The sequence below is a fragment of the Euleptes europaea genome, chromosome 2 (genome assembly GCF_029931775.1).
Source record: "Euleptes europaea isolate rEulEur1 chromosome 2, rEulEur1.hap1, whole genome shotgun sequence".
In the NCBI taxonomy this organism is placed as follows: domain Eukaryota; kingdom Metazoa; phylum Chordata; class Lepidosauria; order Squamata; family Sphaerodactylidae; genus Euleptes; species Euleptes europaea.
Genome location: NC_079313.1, coordinates 77,453,611 through 77,475,616, shown reverse-complemented (window position 1 = coordinate 77,475,616; position 22,006 = coordinate 77,453,611). Strand labels below are relative to the sequence as shown.

General features: G+C 42.8%; 1 protein-coding gene across 2 annotated transcripts in view; it reads right to left on the bottom strand.

Moving 5' to 3' along the window:
• The window catches only part of TESK2 (testis associated actin remodelling kinase 2), a 64,528-nt gene that overhangs the window by 22,189 nt on the left and 20,333 nt on the right, over window positions 1-22,006 (bottom strand). For both annotated transcript variants that reach the window (XM_056845216.1, XM_056845217.1), the window contains 2 exons: window positions 20,718-20,766; window positions 2,291-2,437 (listed from right to left, as the gene is read on the bottom strand). In XM_056845216.1, coding sequence (XP_056701194.1) covers window positions 2,291-2,437; window positions 20,718-20,766 — 196 coding nt within the window. The remainder of the gene's footprint in view (window positions 1-2,290; window positions 2,438-20,717; window positions 20,767-22,006) is intronic.

The following is a 22,006-nucleotide window of genomic DNA, read 5'->3' as shown; positions in this document are numbered from 1 at the left end:
TCCCCTCTTCCTCTGGGGAGTAGGCGCTAGGTAAGATCAATGGAATGGACATCTCTTCCCTCTAATCCATCCCCAGGACATAAGCTGGGGCTCTGGTTTTGGACTTTGGCTGTTCATTACTACTGCCTTCCCTTCTTCCTGACTTTCACATCCTTGCTATGGGCTTCATCTAGGTACCAGGAAGGAACTATATCAGTTGGATTGCCCATTTTCAAAAGGCAGCTTACAATAAGACACAGGAGTAATCTTAAGTAGAACAGATCAATTTAAAACAGTGACATTAAAAATTAAAACACACTTAAAATATGGGTGAGAGTATTTGTTTAGTTACGTTTTAAAGCCATCTAAGCTTGTGGTCATTACTATATTTTGTGGCTTGTGACCTGAAAGGTAACTATGGGACAGGGCAGTAACTGTATTGTACCTGAAATTACCTGCCATACTCCCAAAGGTGGGGTGGGAATAATAACTATAAGCCAAAAAAGGAGGAGGGACTTTGGCACAGCAAAGGCTACATTTGGAACAAATACACATTCATTTAACTGTGTGTTCACCATGAAACATATGATGAATTTGGACCAGTTATAGATCTCTAAGTTTTACAGTGTTCAAATAACGTTTACATTATCTTGAAGTTCTACCAACCACTCCCTAAATTAGATCATTATTATTATTCTCATATTATTGGACGTGGGAAGAGAGTGTGTGTGAGAGTATTAGAGTGAATGAAAGTTTCTTACAGTCACTTAGTAAGTTAGTGTTAAAGCAACTGGGGACCTTCTAATTCACAGCTTAAAATCAAATCAGACTTCACAGGACGGACCAAGTCAGACTTCACAGGAAAAATGCAATCAGGATCTGCATTTTTAAAATGTCAAAGCAGCCATGGGAGTGGAGAATAAAAATTGGGCTGGGGCACTGCAGGATGGGGGTGTTCACTCCCCCTCCAACTGTTTTCTTGATTTAAATTTCTCACTCTCCTGATACTGTTGCTTGCCCCACAAGTGGGATACATATAACACTTGGCCTCTGTTTTGAATGAGTTTCACAATCCAGCTATAAAAGTAGTATAATGAAATTTGGAAAAACTACAAGCGCCTCCCAAGACAAAAAGACAATGACTATCTCTTTCCCAGATCCACAGAACTGCACACAGACTGTTCAAGTGCATCTTTGTTGATAATCTACAGTTTAGGCAGGCTGGCCTGTATTGTGACTCTGATGCATTTTTATATGTGTGTGTGTGTGTAAAGTGCCTTCAAGTCGCAGCCGACTTATGGTGACCCCTTTTGGAGTTTTCATGGCAAGGGACTAACAGAGGTGGTTTGCCAGTGCCTTCCTCTGCACAGCAACCCTGGTATTCCTTGGTGGTCCCCCATCCAAATACTAACCAGGGCTGACCCTGCTTAGCTTCTGAGATCTGACGAGATCAGGCTAGCCTGGGCCATCCAGGTCAGGGCGCATTTTTATATAAGACACATAAATATAACAACTATAAGTTTGAATAACTTCTGACATTTTAATGGCAGCTTTTATGAATGAATGGCACCACAGTAGGTCACCCAAGTACTACAGGCAACAGAGATGTTTCCCCCACCCCATCCCCAGCACTTTGCTACTGTGCAAAGCTCAAGAATTTCTAGAATATTTATTAATAGGGCAATGGATTTTCATGACTAGCTACAATATGAAACAGTAATGACACTACATCTTAAGAAGCAGCTTGCAGCACTGGTTTATGTACCAGTTGAACAGTCCATTAAGGGAACCCATCATCAGATCAGTGCCCCTCTGCAGGATGCATAGGACAATGTTAATCTATTTCAAGTTTGGGGTTACATGTAAATACAAAATAAAATGTTTAGGAAAGACAGCTGAAACACAGAGACAATGCCTGCAACTTCAAAATGTTTTGCTGGCTTTCAGTTCTCTAGAATTAGATGTAATAGGGTTGGGATAATTTGCTGTGAACAAACTAAACAACTCTGAGTTGGACAAACATCTTCCCAGAAACATAACCCTAACTCATTTACTAGCGACCTCTACTTTAGGTTAGTTTCTTTTCTGACTTCTGCATAAACTGCACAACATGATTTTTTCTGGGAAAGCTTAATCCACTAAACTATGCTTCAGTGTTTTCTCACAATCCCTTAAGTGACACTTTACATAACAGTTTTAACATTTCAGGCACTGAAAGGGGTGAAAGAGAAACTACCCGAGAACACTTGCTATCCAGAAACGGTAACACACCTATTGTGAAACTATTTCAATTGACATGGAAACACAGTACCTTGGATGTCAGATCCCGATGAAAAATGCCTTTATAGTGAAGGTAACTCAGTCCCAGAGCAATGTCCAGAGCCAGTTTCATTCTCACTGTCCACGGCAGGTGCTGGTTACCGTCTAACAGCTGTTCCAGGTTACCACAGTTGATGTACTGGGGGGGGGAATTTTTAAAAAGCAGTTAAGGCGGTTCACAGTTCAAATCAAGGCAGTTCTTGAGCAGATGATTTTAGAATGGAGATGGATTTGTTAATGATTTTTTTCTATCCTCATCTAGCTTGCCTGGAAGTCATCAAAGATTGCTCAGCATTACACATGGTAACAAAATACATCTGCCAGTCTAGCCGTCAGAACTGGACAATGTGCTCTCGATAGTCACACCCACTAAGCTTCAAAAATCAGGAAATTCACATGTAGATAGTATAAGTACCCAATATTCTCTCTATATTTGCACTTCTCTTTAAACATTTCAGACCAAATGTCTGAATACCCAAGTGTTATTGCATTAACATAAACCAATGACCCAACAACTATATGATCCACTGAACTGCAAACAGGGGCAGATTGGCCATTATGGCCCCCAAGACTTTTCCCAGTTGGCTAAAGGCCTGGGAGACACCTCCCTTTACCCCTTCCACTTTGGGGTTACCAGCCCTGTGATGAGGAAGATCCACAGCGCAGGAAAGATGCCACCTGGTCCAGCCAGGTTTTGGTTGAGTGGGGCTGGCTGGGCAAGCAAGGAGAACTACATGGCACCTCCTTTGTTCCAGCTCTTCTCCTGCACCAGTGGTGCAGGGGCGGGGCCCTTTTCCAGGGCCAGTTTGGTCTCTCAGTCTGCCCCTGAATTCAAATATGTTGATTAGTATTGTCCAGTATACTCAAGGAGCTAAAGAGTATCAAAACATTTTATTTGGTTGGATACCAAGCTACTTAGCCTGTTTCAGGAGCCTGCTCAAGTTTCTCATAGATCTTATGCCACAAACGTTCAAGGCTACTCTTCACAGAAGTATAGTAGTTCGTCACTATGATATTAAGTTATCATAGGGACAAATGATTCCTGCACACATTAGGACAGTATTACTGTGTAATCTGCCCTTTGGGGACAATGGCTATTTGTCCCAGAAGAATTGCAAACACAAGGCAGAAATGCATCAACAAAGTTTTCAGCACATTTATTACAAGTCCATATGTTTACTGTGTGCCATAACAGTTGAAGGAAAAATAGCTATCCAGTGGAAATGATGAATTTTATGTTGGTAAAGAAATAAATTTAATCAAACTGCTTACAGTGATACAAAAAATGGTATTAAATATCTTAAGACAGCGTATATTTCAACGCCCCCCCCCCCCATGGAAAACACAGTCCCCCCCTTGTGGCTTCAAAAGCATCCAGAAATTTCTATGTTTGAATAAGCTTTCCAAATAGTTGCTACTTCTACATGTTCCAGTCTGCTTAAGCACTGGATCTAGCCTTATCACCTTCATTACCAAAGCAGAGTTTATAGTTGCTTGACTGATGTTAAATAGCATTACGGAATTAGGAGATACTACTTTCTCTTTCTTACACAGATTTTCATGCTATTTTCACCAGACAAATTACCACACATTCTCATCTGAGTTGCTTAATCACTTATAAAGCTGAATACAAGTTAATAATGGATACAACCCATACGCCAAATGCTGGGACACATACCAATAAGTCTACATGGCAAACTGCTTTGATGGGTATGTACCAGACTATCTCATAGCTTACATGTAAAATGTGGACAATGCGTTTGGACACACACACTCACAATAGGGAACCTAATACAGCCAGGATACAAGTTCTTAAATGTGTTAGATAACAATAGATGGAAAAGGGGAGGAAAACAGGACCACAGGGGTTATTGCAGGGTACCTGAAACTGTGTGGGGAGAAATGCAGTACATCAAAATGATTTAAGCTAATTGTGAAAGCCAAATTGGGCAATGTGGACAAAAAGGTTGGTGCTACTGAATACAGAGTTGAAGGAAAATATCTCTCCCCCCACCGATTCCTTATTTATTCTATACTGTGTTTTCTAATGGGGTCTTTTCCCTGCCCATGAATTTCTCTAATCCAGGGATGTAAAAGATGAGACCCATGGAAAGCTTTTCTCTGGCCCGGAAGCCGAGGCAGCCAGCCCCCCCACCACTCTCCCTCCCTTTCTGAGCTTCCCAGGGCTGCAGCAGCCTGGGGGGGGGGCAGATACTAACTGTCAATCATTCCCCATCCCTTTCTGGGCTTCCCAGGGCTGCACCAGTCCCACAAGCCCAGCCAGCAACCCTCTCCCATCCCTCTTTCTCTCCCCCCCCTCTTTTTCTCCTCTCACTTTGTTTCTCTCCCTCTTTCTCTCTCCATTTTTTCTCTTTCTTTCTCCCTCTTGCTTTCTCTCTCTTTCTCTCTTTTTGTCTCTCTCCCACTCCCCCCCCTCTTTCTCCCTGTCTTTCTGGACTGGGTAAGGGCTGCGGACTCACCAGCAAAAGCAGCCACCCCTCCCCTAGTCCAGATCTGGGCTGGCAAGTTTGCTGCGGGCTCGCTAGCCATGGCAACCACCCCTATCCCAGTTTAAAATTTTAAAAAATTTAATGCAGGGACCTGAGATAAAAACTTCATAGAAGACACAGGCAAAGCCAATTAATTATATTATTTTTACTTAAAATACAAACATGCTTAAAACAATAACATTCTTACAGTATTTTCTTTTATTTAACAGTATTGTTTTAAGCATGATTGTAAAGTAAACAATAATTAATTGGCTTTGCCTGTGTCTTCTATAAAGTTTATATCTCTGATAACTGGCATTAAATTTTATTGTACAAATGGCCCGACCAAGTGACATTTATGTCATATCTGGCCCTCATGACAAATGAGTTCAACACCCCTACTCTAATCCTTGGTTTAAAAAGAAAAAACCCTCTTTGCTCAGTACTTAAACACTTGCAAATCAAGTCCATCTTTTACATCAATCACCCAATCAAGGTCCTTTATATAAAGTAGTTATCTAACTTGTTCAGACAGATCCTTCAACCCCCTAAAAACGCTCACAGGAGTCTGGAATTTTCCTTATCATTATAATAAACCACAAGAATTATGTGTTTTTCCAAGAACTATTGTTGATACACTAGTTTTTTTTTTCTGTGTTATGCTCAATTAATTAAATCTTGTACATGAACAGCTGGAATTGTTTAAACAGCTTTGACAAATGCTTTAAAGAGTTATTTTTGGCAGTGCAGCATAAGGTCAAATCCTTACAATTTAAGAACTGGTGAGATTTCCATTATGGGATGGTTCCCAATATGGCACTTACTATTACATGAAGGTCTGATTTTGTTATTCTTTCTCTGGTAAGTAGTGCACACTTCTCTCTCATCACATTTGTAAAAATAAATAGGAGGTAACTTAAAGAAATAGTCAGAATTTTAGACCCTTGAAGCACATTTGAGAAAGTAATGAAAAGACTGATACATGAAGCCTCCAATGTTACTGATGAGTTTTACCAAACAACATCTTGTTAGTCTGTGGAAGTTCATGAAAAAAACTGGTACCCACTGGGAAAAAAATAACAATTTGTTTACAAATTGATACTGGATTGACTCTTCCCCCTTCCTGGTTTAAGGCAGTCTGCCTTTACTTGTGAGCTACAAATTAGGACTGCAAACCATGTCTTCAATGTTGCCTTGAAACAGGAAAGGTAGGAGCTGCAACACATGAGGAGGAACAAGAGGTGTGAGGAAGAGAGCACTCATATCGTGTTGTGTCTGAATCAGGCTACTGAATCTATTCAAAACAGAAAAGTTACTTTCAAAGGAAGAATTACCTTGATCTTGCTATTATCAGCTGTTGCAATTTTGTGTTGAGCTTTATCAACTCTATGATTGCACATATAAAGGCAATTGGATAGCAGACGTTTCTTGGTATCAATACAGTTATTTTTTATGAACACTGGTGCATTGCATTTCCCTCTTACACAGTTTCAAGTGTCCCCTTTCCCCTCCATACTTTTACAGGAAATGACAGTATAATACAACAAACACATTTGCCACATTAAGAGCAGAGTTGCTTCAACTGCATTATGCAGAAACTAGTAACATCCTTCTGTACCAAACCCAGCATGCATGGAAAATTGAGACCTTTTGCAACTGCATCCAATTTCATGCCTATTGTTCGTGTGGTTTCAGAGTGCTCTGTTCATTACGACCCCAATTTAACCTTATCTATTCATGATGTTAACACATGAGAAAAAAGCAAGGTCCAGTCTCCTTACACACTGAACACTACATGAATCTAGAAGAAAGCATCCCTCAAAACACTGAAACAGTGTGTTTACTTCTTTTCCGGAAAAAAAACTATATTTCCTCTCACCAGCACACAGTTGCCTATGATCAAGAATCCTGGATGAAAGGTAATTAGATATCTGCTACCTACAGCACAATCCTAAGGGGGCCCCCCAAATAGGCCCAGGAAGCTAACTGACCCTTATGCCAGCGTATCTCTGATAATGGCCAGTTATGCTGGTGCAGGACCCCAGCGCCACTCTCAGCCGCTGGTGCAACTCCGCTGAGGCTGCATGCTGGTGCAACTCAGGCGCAAGCCTCTGAGTTGGCATCAGGAGATCATGGGGCATGGCCGGAGTTTGTCTGCATCCTAAACCCTTTTAGCCTGGGAACACCCCCTGACAAAGGTGCAAAGTCATGCCAACAAAACACGCGGCACAGCCCATAGGTGCCCATTGAGCCAAAAAGGTGCCTCCCCATTGCAGCAACCATGACCATGAGGCCCCAAGCAGCTCAGGATGCCAACTAAAGGCACGACCAATCACCTCCCTCAAACTCCCCCCCCCACAAAAATGGATGCTAATCACTACCTGCATACTGCATAGCCTCTCACTGAGATTGTTCCATGCTATCCTCTGTAAGAAGGTGATCACGTGGGAAAAGACATTCACTGGTTTTAATGTAAAAACTAGCCCTGGGTGAAATATAAAAGCACACTATGAGTCAACAAACGTAAAAACTGTAGGACTGAGAGTCCACAACCATTTAAACATTATCTGTGTGTATTTTTAAACATTCCGGTGAGACATGGAATCATGTGGCAACCTCTCATGCAGCAGCTGTTCAATGCATGGTAGAATAAATGTCAGATTACTACCAAGGCAAGATTTTAAGTAGTAAGAGTGTTAACACTTATTTTTATTAGCCCCAATGTCTGTGATGAGAACTAGACAAGGGAGACAAGCACACTGCAACATGCATGCAGCTAATAAGACAAAAGCACTTTATGTTATCCAGATCATAGCTATTACAGCCATGTGAGCTTTCAGAACTGCAGCAATTCAAAAGTGGTGTGTTGGGATTCACAAGAGATCAGAGTAGTCTTTTGGTCCGCTCACAAGCTTCTGGAGTAACAGTAACTTCCAGAAACAGGGTGGATACAACAGCTGCCCAAATTAAAGTTCTAAAAGGCAAATTTCCCCAAATGGAAACAATTCATGCACAAAGTTAAGGCATGTGCCTGAATGTTCATAGATTTTACCTAACCAAGTTTTAGACACCTAGGTAGAATTCTTTTAGCACTCTTTGCATGCAAGATGTTGTGGTTGAAGGAATATGCTCAATGCCAAGACAATAAACAGAGTGAGCCCTGTAGCCAGAAGAAATTAATGCTGCCTACAACTACTCTGGAAGCAATTTCTCTTGATCACATATAAAGCTATGTTGAGTCAAGAAGGTTCATCAGCTTAGTTCACATGTAACATCAAATCATAGTTTGGCCGTTAGGAGTGCCCCTGCAGGTATGCACATTGGTCATTTGTTTCTTCCCTCTTGTACCATAGATTCTTTCCTCCACTTTCTGCTTTTCATTAATTACAGTTTGCCATGACATCCAGGTTGGCAATCTATGATTAGTGGTTGCCTCCAGATCTACTTCAAGCCATGGTTTTAAAAAGTTTGTAGAGGCCAAGAGCTAATCACAGTTTACCACAGTTGGATATCATGGCAAACTATGATAATGAAAACAAATAAGGAGAAAAGAGTGCCACTTGTGGTTCATCAGGCAGGGGGATGACGACGACCTCTTGGTATGAACCCCTTCCTCAGATTATGAACTTAAATCCTCTCATGCAGAACATACCACTCTGGGGTTGGGGAGAGGTGAGCTCCTGAACACACGAACGCATGAAGCTGCCTTATACTGAATCAGCCCCTCGGTTCATCAAAGTCATTATTGTTTACTCAGACCGGCAGTGGCTGTCCAGGGTCTCAGGCAGAGGTCTTTCACATCACCTACTTGTGATGCCTGCTTGGTCTCTTTTTAACTGGAGAGGCCGGGGATTGAACCTGGGACCGTCTGCATGCCAAGCATATGCTCTGCCACTGAGCCAGGGCCCCTCTCCATGGCTATCCAGGGTCTCAGGCTGAGGTCTTTCACATCACCTACTCGCCTGGTCCCTTTTTAACTGGAGATGCCGGGGATTGAACCTGGGACGCCAAGCAGAGGCTCTACCACTGAGCCATGGCCCCTCCCCCAAGATTCGGTCATGATAAAGCTCCCCCACCGCGAAGAGAAAACTGCAGTTTCGAGCATGAGGCAGCCCAAAAGGGTGGGTGCGTCCCAGGAGACAAAATAAAAAAATAAAAAGTTTCCCCTACTAAGAAGGGGGCTTGTGAGAACGTGATGGGAATTCGGGTCTGCTATTCCTGCCCTTGCGGATAGGCGAAATGTGGCGGGGTTATTAGAGAGCTGCTTCCTGCTTGGGTCGGAGACTCAACTTTTTGTGAGTGGGGGAGGGGGGCGATTAGAAATGTGATAGGTGTCTTGATAGCATAATACCTTGCCTGCCTGGTGCAAAGGTTGTGGACATCACATATTGTCTATATAAGCTGGCAGTTGGTGCGGGGGACAAATCAGAAGTGTTGGTCAGGCTGCCACAAATGACATCGGTAAATTTAGTTGTGTACTCCTAGAGGAGACAATTAGGTTACTGGGCAGAAGGTTAAAGCCCAAGACTTCAGAAGATAGCATTCTCAGAATTGCTACCTGTTCCATGTGCAGGGCCAGCTATTCAGGCAGAGGTTATGGCTATCAATGCATAAATGAACTGTGTCAGGAAGAAACGTTTAGATCTGTTGAGCATCAAAAAACTTTCTGGGATGAGCCAAACCTGTTTAAGAGAGGTAGGTTTCACTTGGAACTGAAAGGGAACTATAGGCCGCTGGCACTTAATACAAAAAATGCTGCAGAGTAGCTTTTAAACTAAGTCCTTGGGGACAGCCAACAGGAGCTGGAGAACTTTACGTTCAGGACGATTCACCCCTAAGGGATGGGGTAAATATTCAAGGTAATATTCATGGGAGCAAACTAGAACTTATAATAGTAGGGTGGTAAACGATGCCCATGTGAGGAAACCAAAGAGGTGTATGAAGGAAAGATCCCTGGAAGGGGAAACAAGGTCTAGGTGTCTCTCTGTCAATGCTAGGAGCCTCTGAGCCAAGTTGGGGGAACTGGAGTGCTTGGTGCAAAATGACACGATGATGGATGGCCCATTGCCAAATACAATCTTCCTCTCTGCAGTGACAGCAAACCTGTGCCGCCCTGCTTGTTGATGTAAATCTTGGCTGTCATGTTGTCTGCAGCCAAGAGCAGTCATTTTCCTTGGAGTATGGCTACAAAAGAGGCAAGAGCATATCTAATAGCTCTAAGTTTCAGTACATTAATGTGCAATCTAGATTCAATCTCTGACCAACGACCTCTTATACACAAATGATTGATATGCATTCCCCATCCTCCTAAACAGGCATCTGTGAACATCTCTAGCTCATGGGTAAGACTCCTTAAATGTACTCCTTAATGTAGATTATTGTCCTTAGCCTACCATTCTAGGGACCTAATGATGTTCCCAGGTACAGAAAGTTTGAGCCATTAGGGGTCAATGTTCATTCTGAACTTGCATAAAAATCAATTCTTCATTGGTTGCATGTATGTATATTCCACTGCTGCCGTTATTGAGGACATCAGGGCCAGTAATTTCTGTATACAAACTGCTTTTTGAAACCTGAGAAAAAAGAGGCAACTAAGGATTGAATAACCCAAACCTTCTGTCAAGGTAAGTATGCCCTGTCAGACATGGAGTCTAGTTGGACCCCAATGAACTCAATCCTTTGCATAGGAACAAGGTGTGACTTCTTACGAATGATCATGAATCCTAGATCCTCTAAGGTCTGTAAAGCTAAAGATAGTTGCTGTGACAAAGCCTCTAGCAATTGACCCACATAAAGCCAGACATCCAAATATGGAAATATAGAGTAGCCTTGTAGCCTCAGATAGGCCACTACTACTGACACATATTAAATAAATGTTCTTATGGCTGTGGCCAGACTGAATGGCAGGACTGTGTATTCATAAAGATGGCCACCACATTTATGCCTGATGAATCGAGAAGCACACATCCTTGAGATCAAGGACCGCAAACAACACCCCTTCACCCAGCAGAGGCAATACATAGGAATAGCATTCTAAATTTTTGGATTTTCAAATGTTTGTTGAGTGCCCCTCCATCTTGCACCTGAGCCTGGGCTTTTCCCGCCTAAACGGTCATGTGATGGAGACAGGGAGAGAACACAACCCTCAGTTCTCTCTTTGCTGCCGTAGAGAGAGGTCGTTTTCCACAGCTTGTTATCATCTTGAGGTATTTTTCTGTCATGGGAGGGTTAGTTATGGCTCTCTTCAAAAAGTGGCAACAAGGCGGCTTGAAAATGGATTGACTCAATAAAGGAAGCCACGGCCCTCAGTTTGCAAGACCTGAGCAAGGCTGATAACAATAGGATGGTTTGGAGGACATTAATTCATAAGCTCACTATAGGTTGGAAGAAACTTGATGGCACTTAATACACACACGCACACACTCACCAGTACTGAGAACTGGATATTTTTTTAAAGGGCTCTGTTGTGTGCTGGCCTGCCCTAATCAGCCAGAGAAAGAGAGAGTGGACCCTTAGGATTAGCCTAGTGTGCATTTGCAGAGGGAGGGGGAAAATTGGTGGAAATTGGCACAACCTTATGTATGAGTACTGGCACTTTTTATATAAAAAGCTCTGCTTTTATCTATTATAAGTTGGTTGAACAAGAAGTAGGGAATACAAAATAAATGGGCAGTTCTCACAATAAAGGGAAACAAGCAGTCAAGTCCCATAAGAACTGATATTAGGGCCATCACTGTTTAATTTGTTTGTAAATGATCTGGAATTAGGGTGAACAGTTTAACAGCGAGTTTACTAATGATACCAAATTATTCAGGATGGTGAAAACCAAAGTGGACTATGAAGAGATCTAAGAGGATGGAGTGTGAAATGGCAGTGACTAAAAGGGGAAGGGGTTCTGGGGTTGTAATGATACTTCGATGAAAATGTTGACTCAGACTGTGGCAGTGGTCAAAAAGGGCAAGCTCCGTGCTGAGCATTATGAAAATACATTGAAAATAAAATGTCCAATACTGTAATGCCCTTGTATAGATCTATGAGGATGCAGACTCACTTGGAATACTGCATACAAGTCTGATTGGCATATTTCAAAAAAGATATAATAGAAGATGGCAACTAAGATGATTAAGGGGCTAGAACACCTGTCCTACAAGGAAAAGCTAAAGAGTTGGGCTTTGAAGTTTAGAGTAGAGATCACTATGGGATGGAACAACGCAGAGGTTAATAAAATTATGAATGTAATGGAGAAAATGGATATAGAGAACTTTTTCTCCTTCTTGCATAATACTGGAATTCGGGGCCACTCAATGAAGCTGATAGACAGTACAGACAAAAGGAAGTACTTCTTCATTTAAGAAATACATGAACAGTGGAATTTACTGTCAGTGGATGTAGCGACGGCCACTACCATGGATGGTTTTAAAAAGGGATTAGACAAATTCATGGAGGATAGATCCATTAATAGATATTTTTCGTGATGATTAAAGGAAATATTCACATCCAGAGGCAATAAAACACCCCAGAATTAGGGTAGGAAGGACAAGGACTCATTCTGATGTTGTTCCCTGACAGCTGGCCTTCTAAGGAAACTGGCTGAGTGAATCCAGAAGCTTCTTCATACTTGCATTGAAGTATAGTCATTTAAATCCCCTATAAATCCTCTCTTTGCAGGTCAGGTAGCTCACTCTTGTACTATGGTGTGCCATGGTCCAAACTTTTAAAAAGGGAAGGCAAAGGAAAAACTAGAAACATGACTATTTCTGCCTGCAGAAAGCCCACTCCCCCATTCATCCATCAAGTATGGATCGAACATGTAAAAACATTTTGGTGGATTAAGAATCTTCTTCTCATTATCCTATTTTTAAAAAAACAACAGCAATAACAAAACCCTCGTCTTTGTTGGCTAGTACCAACAAACAGATTTTTATCTGTAGGTACAAGTAGAAATTTAACTGTACAAAAGTATGATCTTCATATTTGTAAACCCTGTGCCAGAAGCCAAATAAGATCCAGCTAGATATTAATATGTAAGAGCGTTTGGATTTGTTTCTTGAATAACGCCCCTGCAGCATAGAATTTGAAAAAGTTTATAATATAACATGGGGATCTGTTGTTTCAAGTAAAAATACTATCAAGATAGAGCAATACCAGGGGCTCATCTGTGCTAGCTCTGATTATTCCAGCCCTTTAACAACAAACAAAATTCAGGTACAAAGCAAACCAGGACTTAATTTGAGGTGTTCTAATTCATTTTGTACCTTACAAATGTACAAAAGCAAAATGGAAAGCTCAAGTGTTTCACAACCAAAAGAGAATTTACAACTGTTTATATCTTTCTTATTAGGTATGTTAACTTCAACAGAAACCAGACTTGCTGGATCTACGTTATACCCCATAAAAACAGAGTTTCACTTACCTGTAACTGTTGTTCATCTGGTGGATCTTCTATGCAGACACACATTGGGGACTGCGCAGGCGCAGGCCAGCCACGGATAAGATTTGTCAGCTTCTAGCAAAATCTAAAAAGAGAGAGTGTGGCAACTGCTGTATATGATACGTTTGAAAACGTTTCCTAGTGAACCTAGCCACCAGTTTTTGAATGGCGCGACCTCTTTGTACAGGGCTTGCTCAGCATCCAAACGCGCTCCAATGAAGGTCTGCACTTGTGCAGGGACAAGTTTGGACTTGGAGAAATTAACTAAAAGACCCAGGTTGTTAAGGACTGAAAGGACTAAATCGACTTGAGTGGCCAACTCTGACTGAGATGGACCCACGATTAACCAATCGTCGAGGTAGGGAAATATTACACAACCCTTCAGGGCAACGTAAGCCACCACAATTGCAAGGCACTTTGTAAAGGTCCTGGGGGCCGTAGACAAGCCGAATGGTAACACATTGTACTGGTAACATTTTCTGTTACATTCAAATCTCAGGTATTGGCGACACTTTGTGTGATTTGCGATGTGGAAGTAAGCATCGCAGAGATCTAGCACTACGAACCACATATGCCTGTCCAGGAGGGGAAGCACTTCCGGTAGCGTGAGCATATGGAATTTTCTGGTCCTAATAAAGGCATTAAGGTCCTGGAGATCCAGGATAGGGCGCTTCCCCCCCTTTTTATCCACAAGAAAAAAGTGGGAGTAAAACCAGCGGTTCTGGTCAGAAGATGTAACCTCTGCAATAGCCCCCTTGGAGAGGAGACTGTCAACCTCTTGAACAAGTAGGTCAGGGGCCGGTGTTGGAGCACGGCCCAACCGCCTATATGGAGGTAACATATCAAACTATGAAGTAACCGACATTTATTATTTTCAGAACCCAGACATCGTTGCTAATTGAAAACCAAGCATGGAAAAAAGCAGGCAGGCGATCAAGAAAGCAAATGGACACATCTAGTCATGCCTGTTTTGGCTTATTAAAACAGGCCGGAGACCCTCTGGGGCCTTTGTGGACCCTAGGTTTGTTTTGGAGCTTCCTTTTGTTTTGAGGGCGAGGAAAGGATGGGCGAAATGACGGTTGTGTGAAAGAACCCTGAAAACGGTATGGGCGGGAAGGCTGGTTGGCTTGCTGGCCAAAGTAACGCCGCTTAAAGTCGGGCGCCTGAGGGGTAATCCCTAGGGACTTTGCATTTGTTTTATTCTTTTTCAAGCGATCCAGGAAGGTATTCGTTTGGTTGCTGAACAAGGACGTCCCTTCAAACGGAAGGTCCTCGATACGTGATCTAGTATCATAGGGGAGCGCAGATTGACGTAGCCAAGTGTGTCTGCGAATAACTATGGCGGACGCAATGGCTTTACTGGACGAATTCGCCACGTGGCGTGCTGCGGTGAGCTGCTGTCTTGCTAAAGACATGCCTTCTGACTGAATGGCTACCGCCGAAGGACGCTGGTCATCAGGAAGGACGAAAATTTGAGGGGATACGCGATCCCAAAGGGAGTATTGATATCTGGCCATGACAGCAAGGAAGTTGGAAATGCGGAGGCCTACCGCACTAGAAGTGTAAATTTTTCTAGCAAGGGTAGCTAGTTTACGACCTTCTCTATCCTGCGGAGAGGAATGTGCTCCTGACCTATATTTACCAGGCAAGGCCTCCACTATGACGGAATTAAGTGGAGGGTGCTGATAAAGGGCCTACATCAGGGCTATGGAGGATATCCATAATATCATCTATCGGACCGGAATCCTCGTTTAAACTCAATTTTAAGAGCCTTCGCCATGCGGATTAGTTGTTCCGCGTATAAGCGAACATCTCCCTTAGGAGAAACCGGTTTAGAGTTCCCGACAATGTCCTCGGGAGAGGGAACTGAAGCGCGGGATTGCTCATCCTCATCTGAACCAGGAGAGAAGGAGGCGTCATACTCGGAATGATCAGTGTCCCTTGACATGGAAGGAGACCCGGATAAAGGAGGCTTGCGAAGCGGCGCTTGCCTTGCATGGACGGAATCTTTGGATCTGTCATCAGGATGGCGAGACGGCGTGTGTCGACGCCGACAAGAGCCCTCGGAAGGCAAGCGTGAATGGGAGCGACGGTGACGACGAACCGAAGAACCCGAGTAAACTGATGGAGTCGGGTATCAGCGTCGAGAAGCATCCCGGCGCCGACGGGAGGGAGACCGGCTCCTAGAGGAGGAACGGTGCCTCTGAATGACAGGGCTGCGTGAACGAAGTGAATGGCTATGTTCAGTGATTAACTGTTTGGATGATGAACGACGAGTGTGAACATCTGGACCATGTGAGCAAAGTGAACTGCTATGTCCGGAGATTGACTGTTTGGATGAAGACCGGCGAGATTGGGAGCGGTGAGAAGTAGATCGGCGCCAACGATGAACGGATCAGCTTTGATGATAGGATCGGCTCCGACAAGACGAACGGCTCCGACGATGGGATCGGCTCCGACGAGAAGAACGGCTCCGACGAGAGGACGACCGGCGTCTGCGGGAGACGGATCGACTTCGAAGGGCAGAATGACTTCGAGAAGAGGATCAGCTCCGACGGGAAGGGCGGCGACGGCGCAAAGTAGACCGACGCCGACTGCATCTGGACGAAGCCGGACTTCGAGAATGGCATCGAGAAGTCGATAAACGCCGAGGCCGTTGACCAGGTTCGAGATGGGATGAACCTTTCGGCGACTCTACTTGGGTCTTTTCGAATGACCGTTGAGAGTCTCGTTGGGGGCTCACAGGAGGGGGTGGCTGAATGGCACCTTCCTGGAGCTCTGCAGATTCCGGCTGAGGCCCCTTATCGCCAGGCTGTGGGGACTTTGTAAGCACTGGAGGCACATCTTTGTAGAGATGAAGGAGGTGCTGTTTGAACTCAGCCAAATCTTCCTGGGCCCTGCTCGGACACGGAACCGAGGGGTTAGCCAGGGAATGAGGAGGCAAATCCTTGATAGTAATGGGCTGCTGCGCAGCTACATCGGAAGCGAGCGACGACGAGGGATGAGACGACTTGGCCTGAGATCAGCGTCGAGATGATGAGGGTGATCGGCGTCAAAGAGACTTCGGTGAACGCGAAGGCGATCGGCGCCAAGGTGATCTGGAGCGGGAAGCATGGCGCGAAGAGCTGCGGCCATCTTGGGAATCCGGAGCAGTAAACTTTGCCGGACGAACAATGACTGATGAGGGTTTCTTAGAAGGGCCACCCTTCTTGGGTTTCTTAGTTGGGGGTCCCGCTTCGGACTGTGGCTTACCGGTCGAAGTACCAGGCTCAGCAGATTGACCCCGCGGATGCAGAGACTCTTTGTAGAGGTGAGAGAGCAGGCAAGTCGACCGAACCCTCAGGGCCTTGTTGGTGAGTTTGGAGCAACGTTTGCAAGCTGCAGAAATGTGGCCTTCTCCCAAACAAAGGAGACATTCAAGGTGATGATCAGTCTTCCACATCTTGATACCACAAGAGGTACATTTTTTGAAAAGTGGAGCTTTCTTGGGCTCCATGGCTAGAGACGAAGCTAACACGTTCTCTCTCCATGGCAGCAGAAAGAGAACTGGAGGGAAGAGTGCTCCCTCCCCCTTGGGTCATGTGACCGGTGGGCGGGAGATTTCATGCCCCAAGAGAAGGGGGAGCACTCTCTTTTTAGATTTTGCTAGAAGCTGACAAATCTTATCCGTGGCTGGCCTGCGCCTGCGCAGTCCCCAATGTGTGCCTGCATAGAAGCCATGCAGATGAATCAGGCCTTTGCTTGTTCACATAGTGTGAGCAGAAAGGGAGTGATTTCAGTACAGAACTGTAATCTGATGTGATGGTCCTCTTTAAACAGAGGTACTTTGGCCTACTGTTATGATTGTGACACTGCTGAATTTAGACAGAGCCTTCGTTTTAGTTTCATTACCATGTAGCTTTTGATGGTTTTGCCACTTTAAGATGTCATTTAGCCACTTTAAGATGTCATTTAGCCAATGTAAGAAGTTGAGAAACATTCAGCAAGTTTAAATTCACGGCTTCAACTTAAATATGTTTTAAAAATACAAATTCATGTTCAAGATACACACTGTCAAAAAAGTTACACACCCCGGGTAAACCTTCACATATAAAAGAAAGAGAAATACACCCTCTGTTTGTGCAGACCAAGTGCCAAGCTCAGTTCAAGTTTCTCAAAAGGCCTTGGCAGTTACTAAAAATAAGTGCATGAAATATGCATTAAAGTCTCAAGAGGCTTCACTAATGAATATCTGAATCAACTTCCAGGCCAAAAAACAGTTTCACAGTATGCAGTTACTGCAACATAACTTTTCTATCACAGTGCTTACAGACGACAACAAAGAAGTTATTTCTTTTTTGCTAACACTGTACAAGCTGCAGCCGGATTCAGTACGAATAGTGCAATACGTAGTTTTCACACAATGGCTCTCCTTCAGAAGGGATAGCTGTGCTGGGGAAACTTCACCTACCACCCCTCCCAACATGAACACCTGCCACCACTTCAGAGTTTGTGTGTGTGTGTGTGTGCAGGGGGGGTCAACCAGTCCTCCCTTTTCTGTAAAAAGAATCTCCTGCAGTCATTGCTTCCACTTAAAGGAAAGAAGGGGAAAAATACAAACAAACCACTCTGCTCTTTACTGCAGCTGGGTGAAACTTTGCCTGCTCCCCACTTTCACCATAAAAGCTCCCACACCATTGTTTCTGCTGCTCCTTGAAATGAAGGCAAAATTGTGGTGACACTGACATAATTTATCATTTTTATCACCTAGAGGCCAGACAATCTGTACAGGTAAAGGGAGAAAATAACTTGGAATTTGTGGATGCTAAATCCCTATACTCAGTCATTCATCACAGCCTTATCTTTTGGTGATACCCCCTGCCAAGGAACTAAGTCATCGCAGGATTTCTCCACTCTTTCAGAGTTTTGTGGGTACCTGATACTTAATTTTCCCAAATAAACGAGAATTTCTGAGTAGGAAAGCTGCTTGTCAATTTCATCCCATATCCTAAGTCACAAGAGCCACTGTGGTGTAGCGGTTAGATTAGAATCTAGGAGACCCAAGATTCAAATCCCCACTTTTTAAATATGATGCTCTCAAAAGATCTCTGAAAGGATGGAGAAAGGAAATCAGAAATGACTTGGTCCTTAGAAGAAACACTCCACCACAAGACTATTTGATGAGAAAGAAATGGGAGTTCAAGAACTAATAGAAAAGAGCAAGAGTCCAATAGCACCTTAAAGCCTAACAAAATTTCTGGCAGGCTATGAGCTTTCGTTGAGTTACACCTCACTTCTACTTACAGCTCACAAAAGCTCATACCCTGTCAGAAATTCTGTTAGTCTTTAAGGTGCTACTGGACTCTTGCTCTTTTCTACTGCTACAGACAGACTAACACAGCCTGGATAAATATTCCAACACTGAGGATACAAGGAGACTTTTTCCAACACAAAAGCTTCCTCCAGTGGAAGTGACATTTCTGTCACAATTGTGTGGGAAAAGTCTCCTTCACCAGCAGAAGAAACTGGAAGGAGAAACTCATTAACTTTGTACAGCAGGCAACTGTAAAGACGTTAGATATACATTTTTAGGAGTGAATAGTTAACAAAAATGGAACAACCTTATGGAGCCAAGCTTAAACGTATCACACAATGTCACCAATGGGTGTACCTGACATCTTGTGCATGGCAGTTTATGTGGAAGTCAAAGTGGCTGCACTAGCCAAGAGAAGCCTCATCTCACAAGTACAAAATATGAAATACCTGCTACATGAATATATCTCTAAATGTCAGTATGGACCCTAACAATGAATACACCTACATTTTCTGTATTAAAAAAAGATTATGCAGAAAGGCCATAGTGTTCACAGAAAAGGAACAAGAACAGACCAAAACATAGCCTGTATTCAGATGTCAAAACAAACTTTTACTGATCCATGACAGGCATGAATGCAGCTTGTTCTCACATGATGTCCTCCCAACTCCTTCCTCCCTTCATGCCAGGCACCTCAAAGTGCAACTTGTGTAAAGGACCATGGATAAAAAAAGTTTGCAGGAGAATGTTCACGTGCACAGGTAAAGTCCACACAAAGCAGCGGGTTGGATCCTTGGAGGAAAGGATGGCAGATCTTTCCCATGTTCTCCTCTTTCCAGCAGTGCTTTCTGACCCCAGGGAAGTTTTGGAAAAAATGGCACGGGTGGGAAACAGAACATATATGTGACTGTCATGTGTCATTGTGGCCTACAATACTACTCCTAACACTTTCTTGTGTGGCTACAGAGTACCTTGGCTACTCTTCAGAATTTCACGATGACATCTTCAACATTATAATGTGGAAAATTCTGAACTATACTACAATTATCAATTTCATTTTGATTTTTTTTTAAACACACTCACTGATTGCTGTACATCTGGTTAATTTTCCAACACTACTTTCCAACAACATAAAGTGAAGCTGGTTGCTTCTAATTTTCCCTTTCCCAACAAAAGGCCGTATGTGCTTAACTTTTCTTCAAACAAAAACCCATCTCCTCCTTAACAGGACTTCCAAGTGTGCATGGAAATGGAAGCCTGTAATGGTCCATGTGTTGCTTTCTGGCATGGCTACAGAACACAAGCAGAAGATGCATTATAAAAATTTCCAAATTCTTCTAACACCTTTGTAACAGTTCCTTTATTATTTTGTGTATAGGATGTCACAGGAACCCACATGTACCATTTTGCCAGAAGGTACAGATTCCTTATCCTAAACAAGCTAAAAGCCACAGATGTGAAGTCCAAGACATATGAACACAATAATCCTTATTCATGTGCTAGTTTTAGGTGATCTGCAGGAGCGAGAATGGAGGGAGGATGGCTGCCAGCTGAGTGCTTTTCTCTCTCCTGCTGCAGGTATTTATAGTCTGGGCATGATTGGGAGCACAAGCCCTTGAGAACAAGCCTAAGGGCTTGTGGTCCTTGGCTCTGAGCCCATGGATCACAGCCTGTGGCCTTGGCCAGATAAATTAACCTGGTGGACACTAACCCCAGATGTCTTGTGTCTTCTCTACTTTTTGTCCTGTGGCTGTTTTTTTACACTGTATTTTATCTAAATTTGTTCAAAAGTATATTTTGTGTAAGGTGTGTTGGATCCCCATTAGAGAACAAAGAAGAATGATGATGATCACATGAACATATCTGCACCCTTTTGGATGCTGCAAAATAATTTAACCTAGGTTAAACTACAAGAGTTTACATAACTTAGTTTTCAGCCAGGGAGTAGGTTGTCAGGAGAATCTCTTATGTCCCCATTAATTCACTGTGCCAAGAAATTTCATCCATCTACTATATTATAGGAATTAATTACTTGAATACTTACATGCTCTTAATACATACATTACTTTATACATTCTAGTAGGGTAATGATGGTTGTGAAATCAAAACAAAAACTACTAGTCTGCATGGGTGAAACAAATATTTTTTAGTATGATTACAGGTAATTTAGTCCAAAGAGGACATGCCACAATTAGCTTGTACTTACCTCAGTAAGTGCATGCAGTTGTCCTTGATGTACACAGACGCCCATAAACCTAAAAAAGGGAGAAAACAACTTTTTAAAATTGAGACACTTACACATTATCAACTTTCAAGCCAGTATTTAGGACATCTGAAGAGCTTACCCTATGATATTTCACCCCCCCAATATTTTAGATGCCACAGAAACATAAAATATAATGCTTCTCCACAAAAATAGCAAACTACTTGATTTTTCCTCCAGCTCTTTCATACAGACAAATGTATTTGACAATACAGCAAAAGTATCTGCCTATTTGTAACAGCATGTAAACTCTTGAGGTATTAACAAGCCCTGTCCTTCACATTTTCATGGTCATAAATGCATGTATTAGATAAATGCATTTATTAGATGTCATTATCTTGATCATTTTGAAGCTAATAAGTCCTATGGGTAATATGGTCTAATACTCAGAGGGCTGTCACAGCCAGTGTGGGCATAAAGATAAAATCTGTTTTTAAAAAATGCATTGGCCTCCTGAATTACCACACCTGAATATGTGTATGTGTGAGAGAGAGAACTCCCACACACACACACAGATTTTTCAGCCAAAGGCACTAACAAACACCAATAAAGAACCTATTCCCTTAAGGATTTAATTCTCTCTAGACATGGGGCTAGATCTAGATTAAATTTTCTAACAGCAGATTGGAACCCTCCTGCCTCCCCTCTTCCACTGATCTCCACAAAATGCTGCTTGTGATGGGGGCCCTGAGGAATAAAAAAGGGGGGTCTGCAGAGAGAAAAGGGAATCAGTAGAAAATACAGATTTAGTCTGGATCCAACCCATGGCTTCTATATACTATACAAGGCAAATAATTTGACTATTTGTAATTTTATCTCATAAATGCAAAATCTTAGAATATGAATTAGAAAAATACATTTGATCTGTACCTTGTAGTTTGATCACTGAGGAAGAAGGCATGTTTAACATTTGCTATAGGGCAATGATGTACTCGGGGACTTTTGTGGTGTATGCAGAATTCAAATGTACACCATGGCAAAAGTCAAGACCATGTGAAATATGCCAGTGAAACTCTATAGAACAGACTCTCAGAGAAAGAGCTCATTTACATTGAGGAAACCTGTGTTTTAAAAAAAGCTGTTAGTGATGCAAGAAACTCATGCTATCAATTAAAATAAGTTGTTTTTGAATAAAACTGAATGATCCTTACTGTTTGCTTACCTAACAGATGGTTTGGAGGCAAGCAAAATCACCACAATTAATGCCAAAATTGTAGGAATTAAGGAATTAA